We start from the raw sequence: 26389 nt of genomic DNA, 5'->3' as shown, positions 1-26389 counted from the left end.
ACAGCTCTTTATCAATCCCCACTTTCTGCCAGCTCATCTGGAACCCAGACCTTTGTTCTCCACCGTTACTCATCCCTGCCCCTTCGCCTAAAGAAAACTTTGCCCACCTCCTCTTAACTTTTCTTATGACATACAACACCTCTTTTCTTGCCTCACATAGTTGCTCCCATTGTACTTCAACACCACTATCTGGAACAGCTCCTGTCTACCTGTCAGTAGTCCCTTCAGCTTATTGTCTGCTTAAGATCTCAGTATTCCCTTCCACCTCATGTGTGGTCTCTCCAGGGTCCGCTAAAAGGGCCCCCTTATCCTTTTTAACCACAGCTCCCAAGACTCCTCCTGGACGTAACATCATCACTCCTTGCAGTAGTGTAACATACCGCACTCTGTGCCCCCTGCTGCTCTTCACCCAACACAGCGCTCAAAGGCCTAACCTGTGCGCTAAGACGGCCTAAAAGCTTGCTCTTTCCTGCACTCAATACAATCTGCGCAAAGGGGAGCAAGCTGTACTGGCTTCTGTGCTACGACGTCAGATGGAAAGACAATTTTGTCAGGTGAGCACTGCTCCTCACTGAAACTATAGGTCTCAGATTTTGCCGGCCTTTCCATGGCCACATTCCTCTCCCCCTCCCCCCCCCCCCCCCCCCCCCCCCCCAACCTCAGTGATGAACACATGCTGACCACCACCCTCTCAGATGCCTGCATCTGCAGGTGAGCCATTCCCACCCATGATTGCCCAACCATCCCTGGCCCAATCAAAGATCCTCCTTGCCAACTGCACATAAAGTGTGCAAAGCCTCTCTTACACTGTCGCTATGCTCCATATTCACTACAATTTGAAGCACTATCGAAACCAGGCTTCTCCAACTAGGAGCTTGTGAGCTACTGGTAGCTCTCCAGCTACCTGTCAGTAGCTCCCCTGGTGGTATCCCAGCATTCTAAATTGAAACTCTTTGCTTGGTTAAATGAACAAATGTATGAGTAAATTGTGCGTTCCAAGGCGAATAGGAGTGTAGTGTCAGAACTCATAAACTGTTAGGAGAAAAATGGCAGAATTTCCAAAATACATTTAAAGGTGATGTTTGAGTGATACATCATGTGCAGAGGCTTATTACTAATATGATTCCTTTTTTGTCAAGGGCACTGCAGCCGTAACTGGCATGTATTACCTACGTAAAGCCATTCCAAATTGACAAAGCCTTTTTTACATTACAGCTGGCAACCGTCTTTATGCACTGAGCAGTGACGTAACGAAACTTGAGGGGGCCCTCCTGGAAGGTACATGGAGGGGCCCCCCTCTGGACTCAATTAGGAGGTCTTTGTGCTGAGGGGCCCGCTGGAGTTTCGGGGGGGATGGGGGGGGCGCACTGTGGGGGCTTCAGGGGCCTGTGTTTCGCCACTGGCACCGAGGGGATTACTGCCGGTAATCCTGGACATGGTGGTCACCAATGTAATCTTGTCCGATGTCACTATTAATATTGGTAGGTCGTGATTATTTTCAATTAACATAATTTGCTCTTATTACACAAAGGTTTGGAGACTCCTGATTTAAACCTACTGCAACTACCCTGTCCAATGGATCAAGTCAACCAGAGAGATCGGGCCTTGACCTCTTATACCTTTTATCACCCTAATTAGACCCCGTCCAGCACCTATAATAACCTCCCCCTCAGCAAGGTCTGGGGATCGTTCCACTTGCCCAAATCAGCTTGGGGAGAGGCGGGCATAATGGCCAATACCCCACCGTTGAATCAAATAACAAATGTTTACAATGTTCAACCATTTTTTCTTCTCTTTCACTTCCACTTTCCCCTCCACTTTGTTGATATCTTCTCTGTCCACCTTATTCCCTCTTTCCAATTCTTGTCACTCTTACTTTGTCTCTGTACTCTTTTACCCTTAGTCCCCTCTTTCTCCAATCTTCACCTCTCCCATCTCACATCCATCCCTCTTTCCCTGCTACTTTTCTCTCTCTCTCTCTCTCTCTGCCCGTTATTCTTTCCCTTTTCCCATCTTGTTATTCTCTCTCTCTTTCTTTCTCTCTTACGTTCTTGTGCTCTACTCCATCTGACTTCACCCCTTGATCCCTCCCTTCTCGCGATACCTCCGGTACCCTCTCTCACCGCCCTCGCGCACCCATTACCGCCTCCTATCATCTGGTGAAAAGCTATTACTTTGAGCTGGCTTTTCTGATTTACTGCTGGTTGCACCGGACGTGAACACTCCTAATTTGTAAGCGCATCTCTCCAACCGGCAGAAGATGCATCTTCCGGGCTGTCGACTGGCTGGTTAGCTCTGGGCCACGTGACTTCACAAGGAACATATTCTTCACTTCCATCTTCACGCCTGCTTGAGCCCACTTGCCTGTGCGTTTATCATACAACATTAGGAGATAGGGAGCGAGCAACGTCGCAACACTCTGCGAGTTGGCAGCCTCACAAAATGCTCCTGAAGGTTTTGAATCTGTCTTCGCCATTGCAAACCGGAAACTAGTCATCTAGAAGCAGACAGATCCTAAACACCACTGATCACATATGAATAGTGAGAGAAAAAGCTTTGAACTGAGTCCCAGGTAGATGAAGCGTTTTTAACAAAGTTTAAAATTATAACATTAACTACTGAAGCTTGTTGGGAAAAGGACTTCATTTTTAGGTCTCGGCTAGCGTAGGCTACGCACATGCTGGTGAGATTTCATGACTCTGAGAAGCGAGGGTAAACCCCGCTCCTCTTCTCCATTGGCTGGCCTCCTAATCGGCGCCCAGCCATTGGAGAAGAGGTCTAAGTTACGTCATTCTCTCCATCTAAGCCCCGTCCTTTTCGGATTGGTGGCCGTGTTTTTTAGTTTTGTTCTACCCTCTTCTCCATTGGCTGGAATGGTAAACAACAGTCAAAAACACGCCCGTTGTTTACATTCCAGCCAATGGAGAAGAGGGGAGAAAGAAAAACACACCCCCCAATCGCAAAAGGACGTGGCTTACAGACATGGCGAGCGCTTGTTTCTCTTTCTTGTTTGTGGCTGCATTTCATGGTCTGTTGATGTCGGCTGCAGGCGGCGCGGTGAGTATCCCCTCTTAAAAGCATGGCACATCTGATTGCACAATGCACGTGTCTCGCATTTAATCGGTTTGAGTTACTCGCCGAAAAGAGCTTGGAGTCCTGTCAGGGGTTGTAAGCGCTATATAAATTCAATTGCAATCCGAAGCTGGCTCTGTCCTCACCTCTGCGTGCTCACTGCCACCTCCTGTCCCAGTACCTGCAGCCTTTGCCAGTTAGGATGTATTCAGAATAGACAGGTCACATTCAACTGACAATTAATTACTGTTTAAATAACTGCGCCTCATTGTTTCTCTGAGTGATGCCGAGAATTCCTCACAAGCTGTTTGTGTTTTTTTTTCTCAAGTGAATCTTGCTGCCAGGTGATTGCCACATGTAGTCCTTGGCAATCACTGTATTTCCACTTTCAACATTCACACCTATGTCTTAGAAGGGCAACGGTGTGTCATTATTTGTTAGGAAATTCTCTGAGAGAAAGAGCGGATTGTTTGCGGCGTTTCTTGTTTCGGCGACAAGATCACACACCGTCGTATCGTGCTTCACACTGACTTGTGACCCCGAGGCCACGGTGTGCCCTTGTATCGATGCTGCTGGGCCGTCCTTCCCAGGGCTGGCACTAACTCCTATCTGGATAAGATAAATAAGGCATCCCTCAACTCGTTTCACCCAGCGGTGCCCGAGCCCGGGGCAGGGAGGCCGCCTGCACGGCTCACGCTGACTTGGGCTGGACTACGCCTGGTGGCGACCGCGCCCCGCAGCTCTCTTAACCCGATACCGGGCGCTGCGCGGCCCAGAGCGGGGAGAGCTGTGCGCCATGGAGCTCCGCTGGTTCCTGCTCCTGCTGCTGCACTGCTGGGCCCCTGCGGCTGCTGCCACAGGTAAAACTCTAGGCCCTAGCTGTCCTCTGGCATCTCTTCAGTTCGAAATATTCTCTAAACTACTTTTTCTCGGGATTGCGTACATTATACATTTCCCTTTTTTATGGCATTACCCCCGTGCCTCATTCTTCCAAATCTTTCTCTCCACGATACGCTCTATATAGCTCCTCTTAACCGAAGACCCTTGCCCCTCAAATATGTCTTTTCTTTGCTTCAGGCCTCTTTGTCCCTGCTTATACCCTAATACGTTTACCCCTACTTCTTCCCGCTTACCCCGACAACCTCTCCTGCTGCTTAAACCCACCTTCTCTAGATCTACTGCCTAACCCTAAAGTATTTGCCCATGCCAGTACCGTGTACCTGTGCTACAGCTTATGCCCTAATTCCTCTACTCCTGCCTGTACCCTTTTACCTCAAGTGCAGCCTCCTACCGTAGTACCTTTGCTCAACCCTTACTCTACTACCAGGACCCTTCCAATGCACTACCACCTGCCCCACTACTTATACCCTAGTACCTGTGCCCCTCTGCCCACTAGTGTATGTTCCCTTGCTTCTTCCTTTCTACCTCTCTGTGCCTTTGGCCTAGTACATCTGCACCTACATTTAACCCTAGAACCTCTACGTATATCCTCATACCTCTACTGTCTAAACCTTCTATGCTATACCCCACCTTTACCCAGGCACATCTCTACCCACTCAAATATCATGGTGCCCCCCGAGTCCCTCTCCATTCCCAAGCTCCTCTACACCTGCCTGTAGCCTGTACATCTACTGCCATGGAAACCAAGCATCTCTAGTGCTGCCTACTTTCTACTGTCTTCCCCAAAGCTCACGCACCACCTTCATTTCCTTATCACTTTTCTTCTATTTCCTTGTTTGACCTGTTCACCATTTTCTGGTAATCAGAGCTTATAAACAGTCCTTGCTCAAGGACAAGGTTTTCCTCATTTTTAAGTTTTCCGAACTGATGGAGAACTGTCAGTTAACTGTCAGTTACTGCAGTTCTGTAATCAGTAGGGCCTGTGACCCGTATGTTGGATGCCCTCAAGGCCCCCTGTGACAGAAGGCTGCTTTTGAAGTGTGGGCCGGAAGTTCTATTCGTGGCCTCAGCGACTTGCAAACTGAACGCTTCCATGTTGGATTCTTAGCTGCATATATGACTGCTAGACCGCCGAGGCGGCAATTTCTTCTTCTTCAGCACTATGCAAGGCCAGATATCTATTTTTATCAGTGAATGAATGAGTACTGTTAGAGTGGCCTTGGCACCCTTCGGATGACGTAAGAACAAGGCCTGCCGATTCGAAACCACTTAATATTTGCACACAACTTGGGTCAGTAAAAGCAAAAGCTTTTATGGGCTATTTTTGTGGGTTTTCCCAAATTTCTGATTGTTTCATATTCCCACTTTCTAGGAAATTAACTTTTCCATAAATATATCTATATCTATTTTTTGTTTTGTTTATTCTGTTTCATTTCGAATAGACCATGTTGACTTTGGCCAGCCATGAGGTATGATGCATATTCATTAGGTTTTAGCTATGTAGACCTATCGGAAAGCAGGAGCGCAGGAATTTGAGGCTCACTTTTGGTTTCCATGAAGGAAAGAGCACGGGATATCTATAGGTTGATTTCAAGTAGAAGAAGACACATGTGGTATATAATATCAAATACTTTGAGTGTGCTGTGTGTGTGTCTGTGGCTCTGTCTGTGTGTGTGTGGCTCTGTGTGTGTGTGTGTGTGTGACTGACTCTGTGTGTGTGGCTCTGTGTGTGTGTGTGGCTCTGTGTGTGTGTGTGTGTGGCTCTGTGTGTTTGTGTAGGCGCAAATGCAATAGGTCTCGCATTTTCGAGAGATTAAGCTATTAGCATTGTAAATGACAATGCCATTTATTTATCTGTTTTCAAGACCAACACATAAATAAAAATTTGTCATTTACAATGCTAATAGCTCTAACTTTTGCAAAGGAGAGACCGTTGCATTGTAAATGCTTGTTGTGAGTGGTGTCAGGGCATGCCTGTTAATATTTTTATTGTGTAATTTGTCACTGTACATTGCAGTGCTTACAAATGTCAGTAGGAAAGTAAATTTTAGACTTGGATTTGACAACATCGCTGTCAAAGAGACCTATTGCTAGAAGTATACGTATGGCGCGGTCTTTGATTTTGAACCTTTCAAACATTGGCTTTGTCCAGCCCCCATCTTTCAGCCATTTTCTTGAGACTTTGTCATTCGGTCTTGTCCCAGCTCAGTGGTGTATTCATCAGTCTCCTAATACTACTGGCTTCTTGGGTGTATGCTTCCACCTTCACTGGAGTGCTTGCATTAAGCTGCATGAAGGGACTACTTTACAACGAAAAACTCTATCCACTTCTGATGACTCGTGTGTCTACGAGTTTGCACATGAAACTCGGTCCTATTGGCTTTGGCAATGCTTGTTAACACTTAGGCGGATGAGCCTAAAATGAAATCACGGTCTCTACCATACCCACATTTCCCAAGGTGAGTAACTACTGGCTAGTATTTCAGAGTTCTCGGGACACCATGGGCCGCATTCACAAACACTTTGCTTTGAAGTAGGTATGACTTAGCTTACAGCAGATTTTTTTTTGTTTGCAAGAATTATAGCAAAACCATCCTGAATCAGGTACATTGGCTTGCAGTTTGAGTTTGTTTTCAGTGGTGAAGCAGGTGTGTACTGTGTGAAAGTTCACAGGGAATCTTTTCTCCCAAAAACATATTACTATTTTTTAGGTGTTTGATATAGTGTGCACCTATCTCAAAAGAGAAATGAATCCATTTTTATAGCTGGATGAGTGTTGTTAAGGTTTGCATAAAAAACTATGGCCCCAGTCCACAAAGGTTATGCTGTGAGTGACTTTTTCTTGTTGTTTTTCTAGCTTATTCCTGGAATTCAACAGTAGGCAAGGAGTACTACAGCAGTATATCACAGCAAATTGTTTGTCAATCGGATCCCACGTCCTGGGAATTTATGAAATGAATCAGTGTTATTAGCTGTGTTAGTCAAATGTGGTTGCATGAAGGCAAACTAACTATATATCTCTCACATAGCAGTACGTTGTCAATTAAAAGCCCAGCACTGACACTATGGCACCTTGGTGACATGGAGCTGTGACAACCCAAGAATAATTTTCTTTTATGAACCATCTCCTACCTCTGTCCGAGCAAAAAGCCAATTTATAACAGGGACTGTAGATCTTTTCCAATTGTTGCTTCACGCAAGTCCTATTGCTTTTATGATGAGCCACTCTGTTCAGGCATGCAACACCCGTTGGGCTTCAGCCCCATCCCTACCTCTGACCTGATGTGTTATGTCTATGCTGGAGTTGTGGCCTCAATGACCGCGTCATACAAAGGATTTTTGCAGATCATCGAAAGGTTGAAGTGCATAAAGCAGTATGAGGACTGTACTCCTGAGTGCAAAGCTGGGTGGGCTAGAAATGTGGCTAAAAAACATAAAAATATTCTGCAAACATTCTCTTCGCTTTCAGCGTGATTTAATTACATATAAAATATAACGCCCAAGCCCTAATTGAAAAATAAATGTGTTAAAGTAATCAGTGGGAAATGCATTCTGTTATGAAAAAAAGTTCAGTTGGTTAATGCGATCACTGCAGATGTGATGGTGGAACCAGGCAGTTATAGAACTGAATGCTAAAATATAGTTATATGTGTATTTATAGTGCTATGTGGTCCCAGCCTGCGATTTGAAAGCACTGGAAATACTCATGTAATTATTTTAAAATTGTATTGCACATAGCATAATATAGGCTGACCCAAAATGCGCAAAGAGATTTATGGCCCAATTTAGAATTTGGTGGACAAGGTACTACACAACAGAGTAACCTGCCCACCAAACCCTCAGTCCACCCACCTCATTTAGAGACACTGAGCTCCCATTGGCTCCGTCAATGTTTTTTTCCGATGGAGTAAGGGCCACCACAGGAAGGACATAACACCATCCACCTTGGTCTTTTTTCCTGTTCCTCACTGCTAGGAAATACCTGGTGGTGCAGGGCAGGAAAAAAACAGTAATGACCCCAGGGTGGGGAGGACATTAGTTTCTTGGCTTTAAAAAACAAAACTTTGCACGTTTGTTTTTTGAAAAGTAAAAAAAAAGTTAAAGGTCTGGCGAATGGTGGTTCAATAGAGGACTTCCTTCAAAACGGACGGTAGCTGTCCACCAAAAGTTTTGTCCATTGAAAGAATCCCCCTGTGATGGCGGTTCCATGCAATTTGCAGAGATGATTGCTGGGTTGGCAGTCATCTCTAAATTTGACAGATGGTAGACCATCAGGGTGGCAGAGGTCCTTTGCCACCCTGGTGGCCTGTACTCCATCCGAAAAAGCTTGAAGTCAGGTCATACTGTTTAAGATAAAAACAAGTGTGTTAAAAAATTATGTTTTTATATTTATTTACAATTCGACTTTACCTAGTCCAAACCTTTTTTTTTCATAAGGTTCCATGAGGGCACACTCCAGAAATTAGCTGAAAACACCCTTAAATTACATCTCAAAAAGAATATCGATTTGTCATTGTGAAGTCTCAAATGGCTCAAGCAATTAGAACTATATACCCGTTTCCAAGCAGCCTTTAGATTCGCTGGTTAATCAATTGCATATTTACATTTCTTTCAGGTAGCAGGCACCATAGCAAGAAGGCTTGTTTCTTCTTTCACTTTCTGCCTCTACCTTGGCTTCACCTAGCAGGAGACCCACTCCATTCACTTTCATCCTTAGGTACCTAATCCTAAAGGAAAACAAATATTCTTTAGCTGGAAAATCCAGCAGGTAAAATCACTGTTGAAAAATGCTGCATTATAGCTGGGTCCCCTTCCATGAGGAAGCATGGCTTGTTTATGACACAGTTTCAGCAGCTTCAGCAATATCCACACACCAAAACACTCCGAGCATAGGCCAGACTTCACTCACACACTTCTGTCCATCAATCAGAATTGAATACTCAAGCAGCCTATCTCACATTTTCTGTTTAAATTCAGCTACGATCTACTACATCAAAAGCACGTTTTTGACACATTAAAGAAAATATGTCAAGGACCAAGTGTAGTTTTACATCCAGTGTCTCAAAGCACGTCTGCCAGGAAGCCTTAAACCATTCTAATAAACAGTTTAACACATTTACATGTACTTTCTGAAAGCAGGCGGTACCTGACAATAGTGCATGTGGCCCAAAGATGAAAGGGTTTCATTATGTGTTTATCAGCTGCCCTTGTTGCTTTAGCGCCCACATCATGTCACTGACACAAGAGCAGGGCAAAGAGGCTCTCAGGCGGTGTGTTAACTGCCCAGTTTTGGAAAAAGCTCACAAACAGTGGCCTTCTCCTCAATGGTGCTGTTCGGGATAAGACAAAAACCAACCTGTAAACAACTTTCAATGTGTGAGGTGGTAGCTGGGTCTCATGCTGAGAGCTACCTAGGAGGCCCCCTGCCCTCCACCAAGCAGACCAGCCCCTCCCCATCCCCAAAAAAATAACGGGTAACTGAGGCTGTCGCCAATGACCTGGGGAGTTTTCACACATCATAATGGATATTGTGTTTACAGCCGCAAAAGACAAGCTGGAAGTCAACTATATGCAGTGGTTTTCAGCTAGCCCTGCCTGCCACCATGTGATTCTGTCTGCTGTGTGACCTGTGAAAGGCGTCGAAATGGTGTGACACACAGTGGCACCGTGTGAGTTGGCATGTCTGCTAAGAGGTCCCAGGGTCCTCCAATGCACACTCCTGCAGAAAAGTACTCAAAAGTCAGCCAGGCCTGCCAGCAGTGAAAGACCCAGCAGTGGCTTTAAACCATGACCCAACCCTTCACTGTTGCCCTCTCCCACTATAGGTGCGTTCTCTGTGAAAATGACCATTTTTTTTGCAATCGGACATACTGTCACAGTATGTGCTGGATGCACCTGATGGGGCGCTCTCTGCAGCAGAAGGGAACCCCACACTGCAACTGTAATACTCCACCGGATGTCTAGCTTCAGCAAGAATCACAGCCTAAATTGTTGACAACTGACTTGGTCATTACGTCAGGATTATTGGTTGGTGTTAGAGCAGCCTTGAGTGCGTAGAGGAGAAAGTGTGATGTAGTCATATGGGTGGAGGAGTTCTACCCTGCTCTGAAGCATACCTAGATACACAGATCATGGTTGATCAGTTACCCGGTGTCTGGGGTTCATAACTCCCTACAACTAATTGATATGGACTCGTCATCTGTTTGAGAAATGGTCATCAAAAGTTTCTTTAATCCTTCTGGGTGTTACGTTCAGATCTGTTATTAACGTCATCGTCCTGACGGGGAAGCCTACAGAGCTCTTCTTAATTTAAGAATTTTAGAAAATCCTTACAACCCAATATTCGGAATAACACAATTACATGAACTAGTGGGAAAATAGATACACCCATATTTAAAACATTCTCTTCTTTTGTTAAGTTTTTGGAAAACAGATTTGCTCCGATGGAGTGGTGTTGGCTTTTTTTTTTTGCATCTCCTGGGAAAATGGGCCGGTATAGGCCCCATTCTGTGCCATTTTGTTTGCCTCTACCAGACACCCTGCAGCCCCTTATTCCTGCATTTTCATAGCTGTCCTTTCTTCTGCTCCCTATTCCCTAACCAACAATAACAGACTAAAAACACTGTTCTATGACAGTGTATCCCGCGTAGATTCCTGATTGCTTTCAGCATCCAAAGATGAATGAAGAAAGATAGCTGTTCGAATCATAAACTTTCAGAGAGCCATAGTTGTGCTTCCTGGCCAAGTCTTTCACTTCAAGTGAATACTAGTCCAGTAAGATACTCTAGTTTGTCCGCTATGGGCTTCATAACTTTACGCTGTTCCAGCTCATCTGGATACATTTGTACAATCTCATTATAAAGTTATAATTCTACATATTTTCAATTTCAAGTCCTACATTTTTTTAATTGTCATCGGCTGTTTGCAGACGTTTTCTCTGCATGTATAATTACTAGTTTCATCATGTTCATGCTTGTCTCAGTTAAGTTTGTCGCCCTCCACGCTGTGAGATGCGCTCAAACCATATTTGCCCTTGTAGGGTCATATTGTCTTGTTATTGACACCTCTGAAGATCTTTCCTTAACACTTGGTCTCACTGCCTCTGATGATCATACACTGCCTCTGATGATCATATATACCTGTGCTACCGTGAGTGGAGCGTTACTAGCAGGAGGGGGTTTTTCATCTGGAAGGAGTGGTAGCATTAGAATGCAACTTGCCACCTATGCCTCGTGGAAGGCCTTCCTTCCAGCAAGTTGGCATGTGGATAAACATTTTCTGGATATTGCCTGATTTCCACAAATGTAGTCTTATAGCATCCTTACAGTTTTTTGGAAAGTATTGTGGCTGCATGGCATGGCGAGATGCAGACTTGTGACTCTGTGATCATATCTCTCATGGCTTTTGGTGGGAACCTGCACAGATGAGTGATCTGCGGTCGAATGTGTTCTCTCTCGCCTTTACTGTCCGCATCCTTCTCAATTTTTCCCTGTTGCCATGAAGTCAATGGCTGCCCTGTTACCGGTTATTTATTCGTGCACCTCTGCATATGTTTGGAAAAGTCTTGGCATTTGCATGCGCCTTGAGTCTAGAGGTTGTTAGGCGCTATGTAAATGTAGTCAGTATTCGTAGTTCCATTGCTTAGCGAGTCGGATATAGATCAGTCTGTAGAAACCAATATAAACTTACCAATAGATGTAGCCCCGAATTAAGGTGGTGATTATCCAAGTTTCTATTGAACTTTTTGTCTTGCATTGTAGCAAAGCAAAATAGAAAATGGTCCTACAAAATGACATAAAAGGCACACATATGGTAATATCTGGAACCAGCGCTTTATATTTTGTGTTACGTAAAAGTAATAAACATACTTTGCAGTTATTCATTTCCTAGGATATTCTACTGGCACTATTTCAACAAAACGGACTCTGTGCAGAGGAAGAGAGGGAGTCCTTCTTTGTTGGTCATAAGTCCTGAAATGTTCTCTTGTGACTTACCGGAAGAGATGTGTTATTTTCACCCTGAGTTGCTCAATTAGAAGTCTAAAAGGGATATCACTCACTAATCGTTGGCATGCTTCTTCATAGGGTCCCATTCTCCCACATGTGAAATCATTCCAACTCATATGGTCTTTTCCTGTGTGGGGTGAGGACGGAGCTTCTACACACCAATCTTGTCTGATGGACGAGGCCACCTAGTTCTGTGGTGCCCTAATCCTCTTGTTGGTATTACAAAGGAAACAGGAGGGGGGGGGGGGGTGATAAAACCCGCCTACCAGTTCAGTACTCAATTTAGCCTCATCACTAGTTGGCTGGGTTGAAAACTGTATTTACAAATGTTTTACTTAAAAATGGTTCACCTTTGGTAATTTTAGACACAAACCTATGGACAGAGGCAGCGAAGAGTGTACACAATGAGATATCCATTTAGAGAGGAGACAATGAAGCTTGTTATATTTGGCAATGCAAATTTTTTTCTTAGATGACTGAAATCTATATGCAGGTTTAGGGCCCGTTTTCGAATGAATTTCCATTTGTTTGAAAAAAGTCATTCAAAGATGGCTGCCATGGCCATCTCTGAATGGGTGCTTTTGTACACACATTTAGAAAATTAATTCAAAGCTGCAACAGGTGTATAGCAGATATCTTTGACCGGTTAAAGTGAAATCAAATAAATAAATTTTGAAAGGATTGCCATGTGTAAGCATGCACACAAAAGGGCACCATCTTGGAATGTTTACAAATGTTTTAAGATGGCTGCTAACTCGTATAGCGGTAGGCGTAGCTCTGAGTACCAAGTAGGCAGAAGGAATAGCCCATATATATGCACTGCAGTGCCAGGTCCGACACCATCACTACAAGGATATATGTCAAGCCATTCAAAACACAGTGAGACCGAAATGTACCGCGGGATATAAAAATACAAGAATGAGGAGGAAAGCCATCAAATCGGGAATGTGGCAGTAAGATAGAGAAGAAACTTTCATATCAAGAGGAAGGGCTGACTCAACACCCACTCTATGTATTGTATTGTTCACAGTAGGTATTCGACAGCACAGCTAAAGCTACCTGCAGCAAGACCTATAAATAAGACAGTTTTCATTAAAAATGAGAAAAATGAAATTGTATTAATCAATACCATATTTTTTTTAAAAAAAAGGCAATTCAATTGAGATGCTGCAAAAAATACTGTAAAATCAGAAACACTTTTGCTGTCAACCTTTGGTTTATCTGATCAAGGTGAAATCACTGAAGATAGATGATTGAGCGTCCCTTCTCCAGGGTCCTAGTGCTTCAGTGCTGGTTAAACCAAGAACCAATGGCTTCAAACCAAATCCATCCTATTGGGTATAGAGATCGTTTTGTTATTGGCTGTTTCAAGACTGAATACGCCTTTCAGAGATCCCTTAAATGTGTCTTCCTTTCTTCTGTGGTGGTATTGGCACCTAGGGTGGCATTATCCTCTTGGAAGAACACAACTTAACAACCTTCCTGTTCTGTCTTCTTCACAAAATCACACAGGTGAGGGAATCCTATCACCTTCCTCCCGTGGAAAGAAGCTATCCCTCAGCCAAGGGAGGGGGCGCCATAAGCAGACCAAGTACAGTCAGCACCTTTGATACCAAACACACTACACTTCTGCTCTATGCTGAAGGGGTCATTATGGACATGGAGTGCAGGGGAAGACTAAAATGGGCGTCCATAAAGATGCGGCGAATGGCTGGAGAAGGTGGGATATAGGGGCATGTGTACAAATAGGTAGAGCAACAGAAATAGGGCACAGGTTGGAAGCAAGTAGGGAGAGCATCAGTGTAAATAAACAACTTTCTCTTTATCTTTTGAGGGTTTCACAGCACCAACAACTATAAAAAGCTTCAAAGTGCCTATATATTTCAAATTGCAGGCATAAAACATCCAAAAAGTAATATGAGTGCATTAAAGGTGAGTATCGGTGTGCTCCAGTGCAGCTGGGATCTATTGCATAATGATTGTTGATGTAATCAACTGTTATATTTTATATGTAGAAAGTCTCTTATCCCCATATCCGTTGAAACCGACTGAATTGTGTATCTGGTCCAGGATGGATTTATGTTATTGCAGTGCAATGTGTGTTATGCAAATGTGTTGCTTGTCCTGGTGAGATGTGCTGTTGTGAGCATTGTTACAGCCAACTACTCTGCTTATCTGTGTTGTGCATTGGTTTATTTGTAAAAAAAAAAAAAAAAAAAAGTGGTGGGGCTCTTTTCAGGAGGCAACTTGCAACAACCCATTTCTCCTGTTCGCGCGCATAAAACGCACACAACTACTTACCATGAAAGTTGGAGGGGTGTGTGGCATAATGGCCAGAGATGCCAACTTCGTAGCGGGGGGACCAAGTTCTCGTCTAATCGTTGGCTCAACACTCTGTGATTCTGGGCAAATCACTTAATCTCCTTGTGAATTAATGTGTCCTTAACTGGTGCTCAGGAAAAGCGCCAATGATTAAGTGCTGGTGCTAAGCACCAGAAACCACTGGCTCAAATGAAGCATTGGTGCTGTGTTGGTTAAATGCAAGGTATTCTAATATGTTCTATTGAACTTTTGTGTGTTTGTTGCCACCTGGGCCTTAACATTCTTTACTGTTTGGTGGGAAACTTGTGTGTTTGTCTGTTGTTTATAAATAGCACAAACTTGGCCAGAGGGGCAGCAGTGCATTGTAGGTGTTTGCATCTAAAAGCATGATCCGGAACCTATGCACTCTTTTAAAGCCAGAGCTACTGCTTACTGCTGTACATGTGCAAGTGTGAGTGAAAGAAAAAGCGCAGCAGCTGTTAAAGGTTATGCCATAGGATGATGCTTTACTGAAATAAATAATAATGACACCATCCACAAAGAGTTTATGTAGTATGCGATGGGCGCATTTTAATTATTACTTACTAACGTTGCTTTTCTTCATTTTTTTTACCTAAGTGTAAAAATGGTACTGATGTGGACGAGTGGAGACACCTTCAAGACTGTTTACTTCATCGTCAATGAAGCTCCTTTCCAGTTCTCCGTGTGCGGACTGCTGCAGGTTTTTGTGGACATTGCCATCCTGCTGCAGGTGTACTTATACAGTGGGCATCCTCAGAAGTCGGTGCTGCACACCCCACACAATCCCAGTGCCAAGGCCCTTTGATTCCGACTGCGCGTGCTTTCTCCAGCAAGCCGCGCGCCACCAGTGTTCAGAACCAACCTCTCCGTTGCACCCTGTAGCGGGGTTCAGGCTCATCCTGAAAACAAGACAAGAACGTTGCAAAATGTATTTACTTCATGTCTACTTTTGCTATTATGTTTGGGGACTTTTTTTTTTACATTTTTACTGAACATTTTCACTGGTTTTGCTCTATTCTTAAATTTCCACGTACTGTATGTACATTTGTGTGTGCATGTTTAATGTATATAGGTGGATGTGTGTGTATAAACTACCTAGGTGTGTTTCTCAAAGCCTTTTTATGCTCATAATTACAACTTCTCTGCACAACAAACCTTTACAACGATAAATGGATCATCCTGGTGCATGAAATTCAGATTAGTTGAATTTTTACTCTGACAAAGTTCATTTGACACTATGCACATGCCACTTTTATGGTGGAATTTCGGCAAATTTCTAATTCATGAGCACAGTGTTCCCTAGTCGGGCCACTTGCAAAAGTGGGCGAACAGCCACAAACGCATGAGTTTGTGGATATGCATGTACCTCTTGCATAACATTCCCCATCCTTAAAAATCTTGCAACTTTGCTCCTGTCAGAGTGTGTGGTATTTAGGTTTCTAGGATGGGAAATGGAAGGGAATTACCCCCTATTCAATGGGGACGTACGTAAAGGGGCTTCTCCACAGGCAAAAAAAGTTTTACCCTATTAAGAAAACACAAAAAGCTGTATGCACAATTGCACATCACAGGAATGTACACCTGCCAGCACCTTGGAATGTTTAAGAAAATCTACTTGCGTAGATTTCCTTCAATACTGATGGAAACCTTGGCCAATTTCACGAAAGTCGAAAATGTGCTACAAACAGAAGAGTAATCCCCTGGGAGCAAATTTTTGACTTTTTCGCAGTGCCCTATGGGAACCGAGTATGATATAAATGTATAATAAACAATGTTTTCTAAGTTATTTATAAACAAGAAAATATTCAGCAAAGTCTAGTATGGTGCCCGAGTAAGAAGAAACTGGTGGCACAGAACTGTAAATATTGTCCCTGATATGGGAAACCTTCCACTCTTCTCTCGCTGTACCAAAAGAAGTGTGCTAAGGTAAAAATGGCTATGTGCAGTCAGGTTACTTTTACAAAAAAAAAAAGATTGTCGAATGAAGGCAGTCATAGTAATATTTTTTAAGGGTCAAAATAATTGTGTATGATGAATATTTAATGGGTGAAGTTCAAATGCTTTACTTCTATTGGTTTTGTACCTGCCAAAAAAGAAAGCGTTTGAAGCAACACTGCTCTGTTTGTAAAATTAAGCATTATACACCCTTTCGCAGTCTTAAGATTACAAATAGGGTAGGGCCCCTGCAGTCATAAAACGGCTCTGCTTGTATATCAAAATATTGAGGAACCAAATGTTTGCCTTCAACAATAGCAACTATATAATACCAAAAACTACTGTGTTCTCAAGGTAAATTTCTATAGGTAGGTATATATTTACTATTCCTGAGTTCTAATCTGTTATTAACTGTTGCTGTACCGCATTAAGAGTTATACATCTTTATCTATCCATACATACTTACCTTGATGAAGCACTTGTAGTCTATAATCTATATTAGATTATTGCAGGTTAGTGTTAAAAACTCAATATTGAGGTAGTATACTGATAGCACAATGAAGCAATTGTTTCTTCAGGGATAAGAGAATGGTACTGGATCACCCCTACAACAGGGACTCCCCGACATGCCCTTGGTACAAAACACTAAGATCATTCTTGTTGGAGATTCAGGTCGTACTTTCAGAGCCAGAGTCTGCCATTAGGTCTTTTACTGAAAATTAACAGCACCCTGTTGACCTGTAGACATTGTCAAACTTGTCATGGACAACCGTTACTGAGAACTGAATTTAATGGTTTTCAAGCCTTTGGTACTAGGTCTATGTGCTCGGTTAGAAGTCAAATTGGAGTGACCTTCTTACAAAAAATTAAATATGGGGCCTAGTGGCCCCAGAAAAGCATATAAATCCAGGTTGAACAAAGGTGTTGCTATGGCAAAGACTTTCCTTGTGTGACCCGCTGGAGAGTTAGGTCACCCAGCATTGGTCTCAGTCGCTGGAATTACTCATGGAGGCTGGTCACTGGTGATGTAGGTACCATGTGTTTTCAGGTACCATGTTTCTTCACGAGGAGTGTGCGGAGAACGTATTTATTACTGTTGTGTGGGGGGCAACGTTGTGGCTATTACTTAACTTCCTTATTTGGGTGATAGTAACCCAGGCTCAGAGTGGCAAGCCCTTATAGAGCCTCAAAACTTTTCTTTGAGGGATGTAGCAATAGAACTACAAGAAACTGCCAAAATGATGTCTGTCTACTTCCAATATTTTGTTCTATGGCCTCCCAAGCAGGTCTGTGTGTCAAGCTTTTGAGTGTTTAGGGAAGAGTGCCACTTTTATCTACTGTAGGGCGTACTGCAGCTTTTGGGAAAACACCTCTGAGGATTTGACCTTCATTAAAGGTTACATTTCTTCATTGGCCCCTGGAACAGCACTAACTACTATAGTTGAAAGACGTGAGCCTTTCCAACAATCAGAAAATCTCTCATAGCAGTGCATTTAAGGAGTTTGTTTGCCCCAAAAGTTCTCAGAATCCCACCAAACGGGTGCTGGTTGGCTGCACCGTAGATTTCTGGATTCCAAGAGGTCTACAGTATCAGGAACCCTAAGCCCCACAGCCTTCTCCGAAGGGTGTACCCCTAACTTGCCACAGACACCCACATGACCCTTTGGTTCCTTGTTGCAGGGTACTGACCCTTGAGGTGGGCTTCAATAACTTGGATGAGGAAGATTGTTTCATACGATTCAGCTTTACCATGCATTGAAGGACTGTACACTGATATGCCTTGGGCTAAAGGAATCAGATCTCACAACACACCAAGAAAGATTAGACAAAGTGTGCCCTGATGCAGGAGTACCTTTGAAATGTAAAGGTTAACTGTGACTTAATCAAAGGGACTTATTAGACTTTAACAGATGGGATACTCTGTCACAAACGGGACAGATGTCTCCTCTGATGTACTACAAGTGCTTTATAGCATATGGCAGCCAGGCTATCCTCCACCTTTTGATAGAGTATCCCTTCTGCCAAACTTTAAGTAAGGTGCAAAATTATACTATAGTCCCTTATATCGTTGATGACAAACTTAGTCATTCAGTAAATTTCATGAGGGGGCAGAAGAAGCTATAAGTGGAGAGGTCCCACTAGGTCTCCCAAACAAATATGAATAAAAATCAATAGTGAGTGGGATCTATGTCCTGTGTGAATCCCTTAGGGAAAAATCTGTGGGATCCTCAACAACTATTTTCGGTCGGAGGTATATGCTTTGCCACTAATGTACTAGTAGTTGATAGCGTCATCATCAGGTAATTTTCCTCCAACCAGGAGTAGATCTCTTTTGCTGGAAGAGATTTTTGTGGGGATCCACGGCAGGTGAGCCATATAGCATTATCTCTTGTCTAGTATTGATATTTTAATAAAGACTAGACAAGGATAAGGTTAAACGAGAAGTGAATGTGAATCATGGATGAGTCATGTATCTATCACATCACTAGGTGAGGTCAAGGTCTACATGTTTCAGCCCTCCAGTGCGCATAAAGTGCCGGCGTCTTTCGTCTGGACCATTAGAAAGATTCTTTTTAAAGGATCCCTTAATTTTCGATATGTCAGGTGAAACACTGTTCTCTTTTGATTTCTACTCAAACATAGTTATTCTTCATATAATAACATTACTTTTTTTTATCCCATCGCCAGCTCACACAGTGGGGTGAAGAGGCAAAAGACCAGTATCACAATTTTTCTCTTTTTGTTAAAAATGATAAGCTTTCCTTGACTCACACCATTTCAAATGCATCCCTAGATGAATGCAAAAATGCAAACATTTAAAAAATCCTGCCATCCATCTTTCAAAGGAACTTCGATTTGAGACTGATGGATGTCGAGTAGGCTGTGATTCTACCTTATAGACTCCACACATAAACGTGCCTGAGTTCAAGCTACCTAACAAAAGGGTCTCTAGGGTCACTGCAAAGCCGACAAGTCCACCCCTTCTTATGGTTTTTGCTTTACCCATGGTGGTACTAGACAAGACACATTCAGTGGCAAGATGCAGAACTTATCAGAAATCTTCAAATGGGTTTCTTCATTTAGTTTGCAAATGCTGGCCCAAAAAACAAATCTTGGAATGCACTGCTGGCAATTGGTAAGCACTTTGCTCCAGTAGTGGTGTAGGAGTTTCTCTCTCTTCTTGTCTGTTGATGGGGTGGACTATGAAAGACTCTTATGTCGATCTATAGCCTGCTACTGATTTGAACTGTTGAAAAGTTCTGGGTCAATTTTAGGGCCAAGATTCATGTGGGCAAAGGGTAGATCACTTGACTTCGATATTCTAAAATTTAATTTAATTTTGTTGCTGCTGAAAGCTTTTGCTTTTCTCATGTGCAGGTAAAAAGATCACTGGTGTACTCTGAAAACATCATGGTAATGATTTACGAATGAACTCGGCTCCGCCACAGCATTGTAGATCTGCAGTATAAATTTCATTGTGGATACACTAGAAGCCCTTTCTGGCTCATTAGACCTTCCTGGAACTTAGGATGAAGGGCCATTCTTCATTTACTGAGTTGACAGACCAGGCATAGGTATGAAGTTTAGCAGATCTTCTCTGGCAGTGACCAGCGCCTGCTGAAATTGAGATCAAACGTGTTTTTTAATCAGGGTCATCACATCTACTATAATGATTTAGATCCTCTCCTTTCTTTCACTGGCGAAATCAAATTCCAGGATTCACTCAGAATTCTTTTTGTTTAAAGTCATTTCTGATTTTCTGATTTTCATGTATGTCTTGGAATTTTCCTTTCATTTTCGAAATCCTCCTCTAGATACTGAGAGGACCTTTGATAACCTTGATTTCTAGAAGCTTGCAGGTTCACTTTGGACCACATAGTCTTCAAGTTATTGGTAAACCTTATCTCACCTAACTCATAAAAAAGGCATCCAAATCTTTTACTTGCATATATTTTGAAGTATGTTACTCCGTGTCCCAGAACTTCCTCCAAAGTTTTTATTTCTTACAAAATTAGTGCAAAGGCAATTTTAAGAGTTTTTCAGCGGCATCTTTCACTGTTGATGATTCGAAAAGTGGCGATGCTCTACAAACAACTTCGCAAACACTACATTGATCCAAAGTAGCTCTCCAGGTTGAATACATAATCCTTAAAAATATTTTAACACTTTTTGCTTTTCACGAGATTCCTCCTCTTTTTTAATTTTCTGATCTTCTGTAAATTCATCCAGTAGTATACAAGGGTTTGGAGTATGGGAATCAGTCTGTTTTACTCACCTCAGAGACTGTCAGTATTACTGCTTCCTCCTGTTAGATGACTGAACAATTATCCCATTTTGTTTCTTCTAATATGTACATAAACAGTGTTGATATAAATGAAAAGAAATGGAAGTGATCTATGGAAAGCTGCACAGGTGCAACAAGTGTGAGACGTGGTAACATATAGGTCCACCTGTGTTCTACATATACGCCCGTTTTCAAACTCTTTTTTTATATCTGCTGTTCAAAAAATGCTCTGGTCTCCACTGTAGCTCAGAAGATCCTCTTTGCTTTCCAAATGAAGGGGTGGTTGAACTAAGAGTATGTAATCATGAATGTAAGTAATAGTACTTATTCAGTAGGTAGACATTTCCACCAATATCGATCTCTTTGTTATTGACTGGTAACATTTTCAGCTATTAGGGTGGGCACCTATCAGTGAAATTTGGAAAGGAGGTAGATTCCATGGATGGCATTCAATACCATTGTAACCGGTGGAATTGTGCCCATTCAGACCTCTTGTGGACCCTTATTGTAGTAGGTCTGAAATTCAACAGATGCATATACAGAGTGTCAGCATTTACAAAAAGTTTGAAAGTTCCCCCCTAAACGCATCCTGCATGACAATTTGCAGTATACACACACTTTGAGGGATTCCCAAAAATGTTCTGGAGATAAGATGTTCGTAATTATCCCTGGCTCTAGCCCTTATCGTCGCAGTCATGCTACTTAAATTCCTATTGCTTGTTAGGGTCAACAGTGTTTATGGCAATGACATAGAGGGTAAGGCTAACCGAGTGTTTCCTACCAGAGTAGAAGCAGCCTCTCACATAATTCACAATGAGGCCACTCTTCATGAAATCAACAGGGCAACACTATTGCCCATACCATTTGAATCCAGCTCTGAAAAAGTTTGAGTTATGGCCTGTGGTACCTGGTCATCAAAGTCTGCTTGCCTTTAACCTTGAACAGTGTGTGCTGTAGACAATGAAACAATGTTATTACTTGGAAAGTATGCAATAGAAAAGAGCAGATTAGTAAAAGAGGACCACTTGCTGGCCTAGTGACACAGTGATGTTTCAAAAAGCCTTTTGCTCACTTAAGTACACAAAAAGTACACTTGAGAATCCAAGTGACTGGGCCTGCTTCATAGACTCACGCACCAGAACTGATTCCGCCCACACAGATGGAGCTTACCACATTACAAATGCTCGACTAAGCACATTTTTCGCAGTTGGAAGTTCAGGGTTAGTAATGGGGTGGCCAAACAGACTGTACTTAACGCCAACAAACTGTTAGTGTTCTGAAAGCGTAACAATTGATTTATGCACCAAATATGTGTATTTAACGTAAGTGTGCAAATTAGGTGTGAAAAACGTCCATCCGCTGTCCTATATTCTGGGATGATGGGGTTTGGATTTTTTCTAATGGAAAAACGTCTTGCATGAGGAGAAATTACAAACCAATAATAAATTAAAATATTCATTGTACCATTGTTGCTCCTGCAAAATGCAGGAGTAAGTACATGGGAGGAAGAGTACGCACAGATGTGTACTATTTTCATAGATTTCCAGACACAAACTAGCGATTTTTGTAAATCCCTAATATGTGAAATAACACAAGATATAGGTCATTCTTTTATTTAACAGTTTCTACATGTTTTTAGGAACCAGACCAATGGTACTTATTTATATCCTCCAAGTAACTGCGACTCCGCCTACCATTGGGACAATGTCTCATTAGCTGCCGTCTAAGTCATGACAAACCTCACCTTCCTGGGTGTATGCAGGAGACAACCAGGAAGTGCAGGTACTATGTGTGTACCACAAAGCCCTTTCGAAGCCCAAGCCTTTTCTGATTAGTATGTTTTTCATGTCAAAAAGCACCAGTTTTCTCACTGAGTCTGTTCTCTGAAGGAGATTAGAAGACAAGCCAACCTGTGATTATAGATGCATGCACACACAAATGTACGTTTAGTGGATGTCATTTAATTTATATTGTATAAAAATTAATATATCGAGATTGGTGTTTCTCATGCCCCTTTACCCTCTTATTTTTATTGAGGTTTCCGCTTTTTTGTATGTGAACTCTACACATGAAGGACATGTATGTATTCAATCAGGTACTCTTTGAGGAAATTAAAGTTGTGTCAATGAGGGTTATATTATTATTTTTATACCAAAAAAACAACATTGTGCATGTTTTACAAGGGTTTGTTATCTGGTGTTGATGACATCATCCTAGGCCTGTCTTTATTGAAAAAAATCTGATGTTGGACACACTGAAGACCAAAAATTAAATGATCCACTTTGATGTTCGTTATCTGAAAATATTGTAATTTATGCATAAAGTACCCATGTAAGAGAAGTAACCTTCAGCTGTCTGTGTGGAAACCATACAGACCGCTGGAAGAAGGGATTCGTTCATTGTTAGAGGACACTAGCACGCTATATTGCCATGTCTAAGGCTAAAAGCACCAACTGCTGGCTCAGTGTGAGAGGACTGTAAAATGGGCGCATTAAGCAGTGCTGATGCCAGAAGCTAACGCCCTTATTGACAAAACAACGTCTTGCTGTCCATGTAATGATTAAATGCCAAAGCACTCGCATTTTCCTTGCTTAGCTTTGATTTTTGTTAAATTGAAATGTACATGCTGGAAAGAGAAAAGTTGGAATGAAGTGCCAAGGTGACGTCTGAGAACGTCCGTGGCACGAAGCCAAGAGCACTCAAATGCATTTAAAATACATATTTATTCCCTCCTCTTCATGTTGTCATCTGTGGCTGCCAACTTCTTACTTTGTTCATGAGGCGTTTTCTAAGAACTACTTATAATCCTAATCAGTGTACTGCAAGATGTGCTATTCACTCCACCACTCGGAAGCTACTGGTGTTGGGAGCTGTATGAATTAACTTTTGAGCACAGTTCTTTTTTGTAACTCGGGGAGGGGATACACCTACTTTATTATGGTCTCTTTTATTTATTGCCAGTTGTGATTTACTATAATGAGCACTGAATGATTTTTTCATCTTAGTCACTCTGGTTTACAAAGCAAATTCAGCATTTATGATATGCATATCTAAATCAATGTGTTCCCTTCATACTAACAGATTAGGTACTGTACTTTCAACCATGGTGTTGGGATAAAGAAATTTCAAGCTACTATGTATTTGACTTGGTTATAAGTTGAGTGTTGTCACTGGGCAGTACATTGGAACACAATTTTGAGACATTGAAGGGCTCGCCTGACATTCACGAAAAATCCTTTGTATGTGTGTATGCTCTTCTCCTACCACTACTGCCCAACAACCAATCAGGCACTAACTAAAATGACACACCCTTTCACTTCCTGCCTTCCCAGCCCGTCACCCTTCCTAGTGAATAGGGAGGGAGCTCCATTCATAAGATGGTGAATGACACAAATATCATTTGAAAAAATAGAGAGCTGCAAGAATATAGTTTTAAAAATACTGAGGAACAGACTGTAGCAGGTAAGCATATTGGTTTGTTTGTCTATAATATTGTTTTTGAAATGTATCTTTCTTTAATGAAGCTGTATGAACTGTTGTTTCTAATTAATCTAAAATGTACTATTTGCATTAATTTTAGGTATTAGAATTACTATAATTGATTATTTTTTTCAGTATAGTTTTTCTTTCATTTAATTAGTATTTTAAAATTTAGATGTTGGGTTTGTAGGGGAATAGTATGGGAAGTAATTTAACTTATACATTTTTTTATTTAAAATTTATTTTTATGTTAATTATCTATTTAATTTCTAATTAATTATGTAAAAGATTTAATTTAAAGTTGTTACTTTCATTATTTAAGTGTATTTTGAGATTCTTACAGAATGGCAATTCTCTATAGGTTAATTATTCATTAATACTTTAGCAGCAGGTGTTGAGTTTGTAGGGGATTATCATGGGAAGATATTTAAATCATACATTATAGTTTTGTTTTTTAAACCTTTATTTTTCAGTTTTATAAAACAATTCAAAAACAAATCAGTAGTCAATGATATGCACAGTGAGTGATAGCAAACACATAATGGAATATAAAAGTTGAGTTGGGTAACCACAGAAAAGGGGCGCTCTGCAAATTCAGGGTCTGTAAAGTTACAACTAAATGTGGTGCTCTGGGAAGAGGACGTGGTTACCTACATCCACAAACAGTTATATTAAGTACAACAACAAACAAGCAAATACCATCCCGAGCACTCAATTTATCCAAAGTCTTATTATAGAGTCACACAAGTTCCAAGTCTTGAATAGCGCACGCTCAAGTTCAAGTCCAAAATTCTGTTTCGGGATTATCTTCCAAATGTTTATTTCTTTGTAGTATAAATCAATGCGATCATCAGCAAATTTCTTCACAGTTGTGCAGCCAACACGTGTTTCATCATGATTATTTTGATCATACAATGACTTCCTCAGGGCTGCAACCCAAATAATAATAACAACTTAGTAAAGGGGATCCTACTGTGTCATTAACACTCACCAGTTAACCGAGTGTGTGAAAGATAATAGAGTAAGTAGGCCCCATTGTGAACTAGAAAATTACGAAAAGAAAAGAGACTTAGAATAGCACCACTACCTGTTTCTCCTCATATGTGAGAGTTGACCTTAAGACCTTAAGCAGTGATCTTCAATTAAAATCCAAATGGACTCCACCAATCACGTCTGGTAACACCATAGATGGATTCTGTAGATCGGTAGAACTAGATATTGACAAACTGATTAAACAACATCTTAAAAGAAGTTTGTATAGGAAACATGACAACTTAACGGAAAGTGAGAGAAGTGCACTGAAAATATTGAAAAATAATGATGATATTACTATCCGTGCAGCGGACAAGGGTGGTAATATTGTTGTTATGGATACCACTAATTACAAGGCAGAGATTCTCACACAACTTGTTGATGTAAGATACTATGAACCTCTAAAGGGGAATCCTCTGGAACGACTTAAACTGATGATTAATAATAGACTTAAACAGTGGTATGACCAGACACTTTTAGATATAGATGAATACACTTACCTAACAGTTTCCTACCCGCGGGCGCCATGCTTATACACTTAACCCAAAGTCCATAAAGATAGAGAGAAACCACCGGGTAGATCCATCATTTCTGGGATTGGTGGCCCAACTGAAAGACTTTCAGAGTTCATTGACACATTTCTAAGACCATATGTAAGCAATCTTCCCTCCCATATTCAAGACACTAAACATGTACTCAATTTTTGGCGGATGTGACATGGGAGACCGGGATGTATCTAGTTACTCTAGATGTGGTTTCCCTCTATTCTAATATTCAACATAACTTGGGATTAGCTGCTCTTGAAACCTTTCTAAACAGAAGACCAGCCGAATTACTGGAGCATACCAAAATGATTTTGGAAATGACTGAACTTGTACTTCAGAACAATGTTTTTATATATGACAACAAATGGTACAGACAATGCCATGGTACTGCGATGGGTTCCAGATTTGCTCCGTCTTTTGCCAACCTCTTTATGGGGTGGTTTGAGGCGGAGTGGATCTGGGGCAGTCGCGGACAGAGGTGGGTGGATTTCATCTATTACTGGGGTCGTTTTATAGATGATTGTCTTATGATTTGGACAGGGACCCTTAATGATTTGCATGCCTTTTTTGATTTTTTGAATGATAACAATGTTAATCTGAGATTTACCACCCAATACAGCCACGAAAAAATATCTTTCCTTGACATTGAATTATATGCCCAGGAAGATAAACTTTGCTCCAGGATGTATAGGAAAGAGTTGAGTTGTAATTCCGTACTCCACGCAGCAAGCTGCCACCCACAGAGCCAGATAAACTCGATACCCTATGGTGAAATGGTTAGGGCACGTAGA

The 26389-nt window shown here is 41.8% G+C and overlaps 1 protein-coding gene across 2 annotated transcripts in view; it reads left to right on the top strand.

Moving 5' to 3' along the window:
• LOC147723143 (solute carrier family 66 member 2-like) overlaps positions 1 to 23276 on the top strand; it is a 378739-nt gene extending 355463 nt beyond the window's left edge. Inside the window, exons 6-7 of one of the 2 annotated variants that reach the window (XM_086965524.1) lie at positions 14919 to 20505; positions 20548 to 23276. In XM_086965524.1, coding sequence (XP_086821650.1) covers positions 14919 to 15126 — 208 coding nt within the window. In that variant the 3' untranslated portion in view covers positions 15127 to 20505; positions 20548 to 23276. Of the gene's footprint in view, positions 1 to 14918 lie in introns of both variants that reach the window. The other variant, XM_086965525.1, reaches the window with a different exon arrangement.
• Positions 23277 to 26389: the final 3113 nt, after the last annotated feature.

Source organism: Lissotriton vulgaris, chromosome 4_1 (assembly GCF_964263255.1).
Source record: "Lissotriton vulgaris chromosome 4_1, aLisVul1.2, whole genome shotgun sequence".
Lineage (NCBI taxonomy): Eukaryota > Metazoa > Chordata > Amphibia > Caudata > Salamandridae > Lissotriton > Lissotriton vulgaris.
The sequence above is the reverse complement of the archived record's forward strand: the minus strand, read 5'-3'. Positions and strand labels throughout refer to the sequence as shown.